The sequence below is a fragment of the Malurus melanocephalus genome, unplaced genomic scaffold, assembly GCF_030028575.1.
Source record: "Malurus melanocephalus ecotype Western Australia unplaced genomic scaffold, MMel_1.1 scaffold_28, whole genome shotgun sequence".
NCBI lineage: Eukaryota > Metazoa > Chordata > Aves > Passeriformes > Maluridae > Malurus > Malurus melanocephalus.
Window position 1 is genome coordinate 1,489,741 of NW_026623260.1, and position 10,285 is coordinate 1,500,025.

Below are 10,285 nucleotides of genomic sequence, written 5' to 3' on the forward strand. Positions count from 1 at the left end.
ATAAAGGGGGCGGCGCGGCGGGGCTGCGGCAGTCCGGCTCGAGTTACTGCTGCGGCTGTGTGTGCGGGACCGGTGCTCCGAGTGAGTGTGCGGGGCCGCGGGGTCAATGGGGGCTTTGCACAGTGCTTTTTTTTTTTTTTTTTAATTTTATTTTATTCAGTGTTTTCTTTGTTGCTGTTTCGGGGTTGTTTTTTTTTTGTTCGCTTTCCCCTTCCCCCTCTGCGCAGATGCGCCCTTGAACGAGTCGCGCAGGGCGAGCCCTTGTTTCCCGCGTCCCGCTCCCCGAGGATCGCGCTGCTGCGGCTGTCGCCTCCTTCCTGTGCTCCCTTTCCCCTCGTTTTTGGTTGTTCTTTTTGGCGGGGAGAGGGGGCAGATAAGGCCTTCCAGCGCTCCGGCCTTTATCAGCGCAGCGCGGGGAGGAGCCGCGGGGAGGGCCCGCGGGGGGAGCGCGCAGGGCGCCTGCCGGGAGCCGAGCGCCCCTTCCCCCGAGAAGCGAATCTCGCTTCTAAGCCTGACAAAAGAAACAAGTTCGAGTGCGGGGTGCGGCTCGGGGGCGTGCAGGGGGCGGGTGCCCGTGTCCCAGAGCAGTGTAGCGGCGGCTGGGCGCGGGGGAAAGCTCTAAGGGCGCCTCGGAGCCCCTTGTGCTCCACGCGTGCCGCGGTCCGTTCTCGTTCCCCGCGGTTCGGTACCGCTCCCCGACCGCGGCTGCGGAGCCTGACCGCGTTTTTGTGACAGTCTGGAGGGGGCAGAGTGGGAGGCTGGTGGTGCGTTTTGAAACGGCCTTTCGCTTTTGTTCAGGGCACCCTAAAGGTATGAAATTGCTCGTTCAAGAGAGTAGGCCTGGCTTATTATAATTGCAGTTTGGAGATAATTGAGGCCGTCTGCGTGTATGAGCAACAAAGACACTCTGGCCGGACTCGAGTGTGCTTGATTTACGGTGCTCATTCTGCTTTCCTCCAGAATGAAAGGAAGTAACAATGATTCTGTGGTCTCCTCCCTGCGGGTTAGGAAATGCTGTGGCTAAAAATCCGAACAAAACACGTGCTGACCCCGCACGGAAAAGCAGAAGGGTTGGCAGGTTGCTGTAGGTGCTCTGAGGAAAGCTCACGGTTCTCTTGCAGTGCGAAGCAACCAAGATGTCCTGCCAATATTAAGCGATTTTAATGTTACTTAAGAAAGGGACAATAAGTTRTAGTTTAGAGAAGGGAAATATCAAAAAGGTGTCTGACCTTGAATGCCTAGTGAAATACTCCAGACAACTGCTGATGGAACAAATATAGAGGGACTGGTATAGTACTGAGCAAAAAGATGACCTTGAGCTTGGATAACAGAAAAGAATGTAATTCARTGATAAAAATGTGGGGTCATGCACTCCAGGCCGAGCAGCTCTTGCTTATATGATAAAAGCCGCTAGCTGGAGGCATCTCAAATAAATACTGTGCAGTGGCTGTTCCTCTGTCCCTCTCGCAGATCTGTGCTTTGAGAACCACCCCTGTGTTTGTGGGTGGAGGATTCTCGATGTCCTCTGCCAGGCTGCTTCGATGCATCCTACAAATGCTGTCTAGTCCTGGCCACCAACTTTCTCCCAGTTTAGAAGACTAAACCCCTGGATGAACATGTGTCTTTGTTGCACAAGGCAGTTAGAAATGCTGAGTGTGTGGGCACCGCTCAAAATGAAAACTGAGAGGTGGATTATTACTGACAGGGTGTGCAAGAGAAACTTTCAAAAGCAAAACCGTTGCTAAAAGGGCTTTGTGGGTTCAAAGCTAAATGTTTGACTTGTGGGCTGGTTCTCCAGGAAAAAAAAGTGGCTGGCAAGGGGGATGGAGCCAAGAAATGAGGTGCTCTCAACCTTTTTTAGAATGGGCTCAGTGCCTTGCAGGCACAACTTGGAACAATCCTTGGCTCTTGGCTTTCCTTAGCAACATGAGATTCATGCTAACCTTGAGGCGTTTATCTCTGAGGCARGCAGTGCTGCAGCGTGTAGAATGAAGTGAAATGACTCTTAAGAATATTTAGTGATCTGCAGAAATTAGGTTTATAGAGTTGCCTATTTGAACGAATATGCTCTGGAAGTCKGAAGTGTTTTACTGCATTTCCAGACTGAGCAAAAATGCTACACAAGGCATGTTGTGGATGACGAGCTTTATGGAGCAGACAGCCAGAAGTGGAGTTCTCTTGTCCTTGTGTACCCTTTTATTATTTTTCAACAGACTTAGAGGGAAAACAACCTGGCTGTACTGATTTAAGACTTGGTGAAATTTTAATTAACAGAGAATATKATTTCCATGTATACCACGAGTCTTTCTGGTTGCAAATAAAATGATTGAATTGTTCAAAAGGTTAAAGTGTAGTTATGCAGAGCACAGTTCCCTGGGGACTAACAGAAGTTATTTTCTTTCGTAATCAACAGGAAGATCATGTCTTAAATTCCGTTGTAAAAATGAACAAGGTTCTTCTCATTGAAAGAACTATAAACAAAGACTTCTACTCCATCGAGTGGAGTGGGATGGTTTTCTGAGTRTAACTGAAGCTCTAGGCTAGCCCTTTCCCAGACTCTGAGCTGTAACTGGTTAGAGAACCATTACTGTATCGTTAGGAGGCCATGAGCCATACATTTTGAAGTGCTGCTAATCTCGATAGTGGCTCAACTACCCAGGTGACAAAACTCATTTAACTCATTTAAGCCTTGTTGCAAGATCAGGTGCGGATAAACTCTCTTTGGTATTCAGTCCAGATTGATGAGATGCTTTGAGTAAATCCTTGCTTCCAGGTGCAAATGCACTGCTGTCTAAACTATATTGGTGTTAATTCCTGTCTAGGTTAAATCAAGATGTCTTCAGGAAAGGCTTTCATTGGGAAACCAGCCCCTGACTTTACTGCCACGGCTGTAATGCCGGATGGACAGTTCAAAGACATCAAACTCTCTGACTACAAAGGTGAGTTCATGTGCTTCTCTACTTAGACAGTTTGGCCACAGGATGGAGTGGAGGATATCTGAAGATACATCTTGGTTTGGTTTTCAAACAATAGTGACCACTTGGCAGTGGACTGACGATCAGGACATGTGCAGTGGTGGCTGGATTTTGCTTAGGAAACTGTCAGCTGCCTGACTGAATGTCCCAGAGAGGGTAACTGTTGCTAATGAACATAAMACTCCTCCRAACTGTTATCTTGCATCAGGCTCATTGCCCTGTGTAGCATACTGAGACTGCTGTAACATCTACAGACAGCGGAACAGCAAGATCTTCTCTCCCATYTTTGTCAATGGAAAGTAAATTCATTCATCTAACCAACAGAGTTCCTTTCTCTAGGGTGCTGGCAATATGTTTACTTTGCCAAAAAAAAAAAATTAACTGAAAGCTAAGGGAAAGCCTGAAGTAATCAAGTGCTCATGTTGATGGCTTTAGAAATACATTTCTAATGATGCTGCAGGCTGCATAAGGGTGATGAGTAGGTGTAAACTACTCACCTGCTCACTTAAAATGTCTCCTTGGCTTTCAGACCTGTGTTATTTCTCTGTTAGGGGTCAGCCACGGGGCCTTTTGGTGTAGCACTGCCAGGGGTGTACTCAGGGCAGGCCTATGGGAGCAGACACAGCAGACAGGCATTCCCTGTTAAATGTGACAGTCTGGTTTTGGAGGTTCCAGTTGGGTAGACTTTTAAGGTAGCTTGCTTACATTCTGGTGTTTTGGTGGGGTTTGTTTGTTTGTTTTTAAAAACTAAGATTAACTAGTTTTACTGCTTTTCTAGGAAAATATGTTGTGTTCTTCTTCTACCCCCTGGACTTCACTTTTGTCTGTCCAACTGAAATCATTGCCTACAGTGACAGAGCTGATGAATTCAAGAAAATCAACTGTGAAGTAATTGGAGCTTCTGTTGACTCTCACTTCTGTCACCTTGCCTGGTAAGAATCAGCCTTTTAACCCAAAAGACTGTTCTGCCCAGCMTCAGTTCTTGCAGGARCKGAATCCTGAGKGAATCCAAARGCACTTGGGAAGTATTGGTAGTGCCAGTGCTTCTGAACAGAACTGAACATACTGGTCACCAGTTCTTGTGTTGCCTTCATGGCAGACTGAGCATCATATTGCAGGAGGGTCAGCTTCTCTTGTACCTTTATCCTTCACACACGTATTTTTGACATGTAAATTTCTTTATTTTAGGATCAACACTCCTAAGAAACAAGGKGGTTTGGGCACTATGAAAATCCCCCTGGTTTCTGACACAAAACGTGCCATTGCCAAAGAGTATGGAGTGCTGAAGGAGGATGAAGGTATTGCATACAGGTAATGTGCCRGAGGTAAATGAGCTGATAAAGTTATGGTGCAATACATGGATGTGTGAGATGAACACAGAGCTTGTGTACCCTTCAACACCTGCAGCTGTTCTGGGTGTAAACTTGTGCAAGCTTTCAAACACTCCTGCARAGGGAGATGCTCCTTGGTTCTCYGTGGTTCTTTAAAGTTAGATAAGTTCTGCTTTGATTGCCTCCTGCACAGTGCAGGAGTCCCATGCAGGTGAGCTGCAGACATGGGAAATGCAAACATTGGTAATACATAATCATGMAAGTATTACAGGTATTTAGTGATCAAAGTACAGATTAATTGCACCCCAAGTCTTTAGTCAACTGTTCATAAAAGTTGCCAGGGGARCTGAATTTCTGCTAACTCTTAACCTGGTGTTGGAGGACTGATGAGCTGTTGGTGTTGTCTTTTTTGAGAATAGTGTGTAGTGATGTTTTTTTAATGTGAGAATGCCTCTCCTTTAATTTGCTTTTCCCTTTAGTTTCTCTTCTTTTTTTTTTCCTTGCTAGTACTTTACCTAAATAGGAAGCACTTCCCCTAAATAGGAAGCATTTTCCTCCTGTATCAGTGTTTTGACTTGCCTCCTGTCCCTCCTAGTTCCTGCTGAATGTTGGGCTTTCAGCTGCTACTGTTTCATACCTGTGCACACACCAAAGGTCTTTTTCTCTTTAATGCCATTGCCATGATTAAATACTGAACTTGAGTTTTTGAAACTCAGGTCAGTCTAATCATCCTTTCAAAAGTTGTGTTTAACTTCAGGACTGTTTTTTATTTCTTTTTAGGGGTCTGTTCATAATTGATGACAAGGGGATCTTGAGGCAGATTACRATCAATGATCTTCCTGTTGGCCGTTCTGTGGATGAAACCCTCAGACTTGTCCAGGCCTTCCAGTTTACAGACAAACATGGAGAAGGTAAGAGTGCTTTTTAATTTAATGTTTTCTCTAAAGAACAGTATTATTCAGGCAGGTTAAATCAAGTGTTACTGGAAGGTAGTCAGTGCATATATCAGTCTGTGCACAGCAGGTAATTGTGCCTATTGAAATGCAGCTGGTTCTGTAAATCTGCTCATTGAAGGACACCATAAAGCTTTATCCTATTCCARTTAATTGTCCATTGAGTACTTGCTCATGTTGAGATTTCACTTAAATCAGTTTGGTGATGGACATCTTGTCCAGCACACAGCAGTTGTCCTTCAGTTAGACACAGAAAATACTTGAGACAGAAATTAACAACATGCAAGGGTAGGTGTTGTATAGATTCTGCTCTCAGATTTGGTAGGTTGAGACCATCAGTACTAATATGGTATTTTAGGCAGCCTGTTAGACAAAGTGCTTAACTTCCCAGAAAGTGTGCTGGTCTTTCTGTCAATATAAAATGAGGGGAAAATGAATGAGAGTCTCTATGTCCATAGTTCAGGAGTAATAAGGTGGTTGAGTCTGGCAGCTTTTCTGCAGGAATGAAAGGGGAGAAAAAAAGCGCTGTAGATGAAAAGTTAAAACCAAATTATGGAAACTCAGAATTGCTATGCTGGTGTTAGCAGTCTTCAGTTGCATTAACTAATGACATTTGTTGCTGCTGATCATACGTAATGGGCTTCAGAAGTGGTAAATAAGTGGCAGGTTTTATTAAAATAATCTGCTCTCATGACTGTGGCATATGAACATAAGTAATGTGAGGAGCCATCCCAAACATGTGATGATGGAGCAGTCACATGTCATGCAAATGAAGCCTTTTGGGGTTTACTGTGCCTTGGAGTAGCCAAAACCTGGCAAAAGGTTTTCCTTTAGAGCTTTAGGACTGCAGTCACATCTGAGCCAGGGTAGACCAGAGTGAGATGTAGCAACATTTAGAAGCTGAGCATACCAAGTGTTCAGCATTCCATGACTGTACACAAGGAACATTACCCAAAAAGTTCTACTCAGGAGCTGCTGCAAGTTTGAGACTGTTCAACCTCTGCATCAGGGTGGCTTTTTGATAGCTGTGTAGGGGAACCAGTGACAGTTTAAYGCTTTTTCCCCTGCTCCATTCAACTGCAGAGTGCGACCAGGGTGGATTAAAGATAAGGGGAATACAGACTTGGCTGGATCCAAGGAGATTAGCATGCTCTGGTGTTAGAGTRTTTCTGACCTGGGCTGCAGGAGTTGGTGTTACTTGTGCTGTCAAACTTCCCAGCAGCTTTTAAGTGGGGCYGGGAGAAGTGCTTATGTAAAGGACCCACCTTTCCTGGGCAGTCACCTGATTCCTTGGGTGTTACTATTCATTTACTGGGCTTACTCAGGTCCCAGTAAACAAATAGAAACAAGTAAAATCAACTGAGCATGTAATGTGACGCTGTGTATACGTTGCAAAGATCTGTGCATGTTCTGAGTTGCTACTTTGCTTTAATGTTGTGTAAAACATGTTCTGCAGGAGCAGCTGGTAAGACTTAAACATTCTTATCATTTCAGTGTGCCCAGCTGGCTGGAAGCCTGGGAGTGACACAATCAAGCCTGATGTTCAGAAAAGTAAAGAGTATTTCGCCAAGCAGAAATAAACATTCAGCCTGAGAGGAAACTAGTATGCCTTACATAAAGAGCAAACATCAGTTACTGAACTTTGATTAAGTCATTGCATCTGAGTCAAGGGATCATGTTATAGTTCTAAACAGTAACTTTTTTACTTGAAGGAAAGTTTGTCCTGTTGACAGTACCTTCATAGCAAATCCTAACGATCAGTATCTGTACATCAAGCCCTGTTGGCTGTAGTGACAATGCCGTGTCTGTGGTTAGCCATGTGTTACATAGAGCAGTGGTATCCTTTTGTAACTCTATTAAACTTGTGAAAAGAGCACAGTCTGCTGTTCTTGTGTGTACTCATCAGGAGACCTGGGAGCAGTGCAAGCTGCATTTCTGAAAGCTTTCTCTGCTGGGCTCTCTGCAGACATCYCGAGTCCTAAAAGCCTTTTACCTCAGCTCCAGTAGAAGGGCAAGGAAAAGACGTGGTTTTCATGTTGAAGTAATAAAGTACTCCTCACAGTCTTCATGACTTGGCTGCCAGGTAGAGGAGCATGGTTTGATTTTCAGGCTGTCAGCTTTAAGCTCTGGGCACTGTAGAATKGCTTGGACCATAATGTGACTGACAGAGGTGGGGCACCTTTTCATGCACTGTGTCAGCTTGCTCGTTCTGGCATCTACTTTAGTCAAAACTGATTGTTAATGCTAAATTTGTGGGAATCCAATATGGAATTTGAATGCTGTCTCTATGAGAGTGGAATACTGGGCTTTCTGGGAAGCAAACTTCCTTGAATATACAACATTCATCCCCAGTCTTTCCCACTACATGTCAAGGGGGTAATAACATTAGCTTGCAGTCATATGATTTAGATCAAAAGGGTGGCATTTATAAAATCTGGTGCTCAGGTGTGCTCAGCCTTGTCTTTAATCTTTGTATTTCAGGTGRTTATGTAAAACTCAGAGCACATGACTGGCCTTAAGTTACACCAAAGCTGTGTGACTGTGTGTACCTTCATAGTTCAAGGTGGCTTGTGRTGGTGCTGAACTTCAGAGCAGAGGCTTTGGGTCATGAGCTCTTGCCCAACAATGTGAGGGAGTTAGAGCCCTGTGATCTTCATGCRCCTGTAAAGATTAAACTCTTCCTGGACCTTGTAAACATCTTCAGCTYAAGTTGTAAACAAGTTGTGTCCTGCTTAAAGTTAGAGACAGCAAAGGTGAGGCCCAGGGCTGCTTTGCCAGTCAGAAGTGAAAGTTGTGTGSCTTGAATACTAAACTTGTTTTGTACACCTGCAAATAAAATGTTGCAGAAGCCTTAATACCCATACTTCAATAACTACTAAAACAGTTCATCCCCATGAAGATATGTGAATGTTTAGCTGGATCGCTTTTGCTTAATTAAAAACAAAGTTGACAGTTCCAAAGTCTCAAGATAACAAATGAGGCCAACTTTCCAGGAAGGAATTGATAAGTAGCAGGAGCATTTATATGGGGTTCAAAGTAAAAGGAATTTAAATCAGTATGACTGAAGTTACCCAACTTTCTTTTCTACCAAGTAAAAACAAGTAAAACTAGGGCTAAGGCTAATGTGAAATTTACTTTAGTTGTTATATTGGCCTTGAAATGTGAAATTGATTACAGCAGTTGTTGGAGCATGGCCTAGTCCTGTGGAATGGATCTTTAACCTGATGATGTGACTCCAGTGATTTCTGCCCTTATTCAGATGTAAAGCCACACATGATTCCACTGAGCCATCACATCATAGAACCATTGATGTGGGAAAAGACCTCTTAAGATCAACTGTTACTGCAGCACTGCCATGCTCTCTGGCTAAACTAAATWATCCCCAGGTGTCACATCTATATAGGTTTTTTAAAATTTCCTGGATGACAATTGTACCACTTCCCTGRGCAGCCTGTTTCAATGCCCAACCACCCTCTCAGTGAAGACCTTTTTTTTCCCAGTATCTAATCCAAACCTACCCTGGTGCARCTTGAGGCCATTTCCTCTTGTCTCAGTGCCTGTTACCTGGGAGAAGAGGCTGAACTCACCTCACTTACACCCCTTTTAGGCAGTGGTACAGAGTGATTTTGTAGCTGCTCTGTCACCTACCCCTGAGCACAGAGGATAAAGGGGCTCTCTCACGTTCTGCTCTGGCACATCTCTCCCAAAAGGGAATCTTTCTGTGCCCATCCCAGGCTCTGGGAGGAAGATGAGGATCTGAAGGTGGTTCCAACCTCAGTAGCTGCCATGTCCTGCTGTGGCTCCTGTTGAGAGGAGAGGTTGGAGCTGCCCTGATGGGACATCKGGGCATGGGAGTGTCCTGTAGAAACACCCCTTGTCTTCACTTTTCATCCCGCTCCTCTGGTGTGAGGAATTTCCTTCGTGTGCTGTRATTTCCTGTATCTGCTGCCCAACTTGAGCTCCCACACTGGGAGGCTACAAACTGCAGCTGCTTAAACATCACAGTCACAGGTGAGTGCTGACACTGGAAGRTGGAAAGGACCAAGAAACAAAATCCCTGTGGATTAGGGACTGTGTTACATGCTTGCATCAAATGATTGACAGTGGGAATCAATGCAATTAAACAATTTGTTTTTATATTCTTCAATCACGTGAGTCATTCATGGGAAGGTTTGCCATGCTGTCATTTTCTTGTTTGCATTACTAATATTTCCAAGAGCATAACACACAAAAAATGGGTAACACAAAACTTCTTTGAACCAAGAAGAGTCTAAGTTTATTTCTTTGTTTAAAATTTGTCTTGATTCAGATGTAGCCTGGAATCTCCAAAAAGTGTCCTGGGGCTTTGATGCCACTCTTGAATCATGGCATCTTAGACTGATACAATTTTTGATATTCAAATAACTACAATCCTCATTTATTGAGAGGGGTTTTTTCATGCACCAAGATGCATATTGTATTTTCMTTACAATTATGAATTGCTTTTGCTTTCACAATCAACAGGTGCCATATTTCTCAGTGAGGTAAAAACCCCCTAGCAGTTCCTGGGTTTGGTGACAAGACAGAGAGCTGCTTAGTGGGATTTTCCCTGAAGATGTAAATCAGAAAGAATGGATGTGGCATTTGCCTTTTTTAAAAATATGTGAGTGACTGCACATCTGTTTCTCTAGTTTGGGTGCTTATTATAAATTTATTTATTCATTCATTTCTTTAGAATAATTTAGAATAGTCAGATGAAGGGAGACTGAAATACATCTTGCGGTGTCTCTTCCCTAAATCTCATAATTTGTAGCTGATTGATGTGATTCCTGGGGATTTATGTATCCGCTCCTCAGCTGGAGAGGGGAGAGAAAATAGAGTGGGAAGCTTGTGGGTCAAGGACAGGGAGAGATCATTCACCAGTTACTCTCTCAGGCAAAACAGACTTGGGACATCGGCTCCATTCATTACACCAATCAAATCTGAGTAGGATAATGAGAAATAATGAGGCTGCAGGGGAATCTGTGCTCTGGAGYACCTCCTCCCC

General features: G+C 44.1%; 1 protein-coding gene across 1 annotated transcript; it reads left to right on the forward strand.

Annotated features, from left to right (window-relative positions):
• On the forward strand, positions 1 to 7,132 carry PRDX1 (peroxiredoxin 1). Its single transcript, XM_057390574.1, has 6 exons — positions 1 to 81; positions 2,823 to 2,939; positions 3,754 to 3,907; positions 4,164 to 4,286; positions 5,087 to 5,217; positions 6,754 to 7,132. The coding sequence occupies exons 2-6, from the start codon at positions 2,834 to 2,836 to the stop codon at positions 6,837 to 6,839; spliced, it is 600 nt and encodes a 199-aa protein (XP_057246557.1). The 5' UTR covers positions 1 to 81; positions 2,823 to 2,833; the 3' UTR covers positions 6,840 to 7,132.
• Positions 7,133 to 10,285: the final 3,153 nt, after the last annotated feature.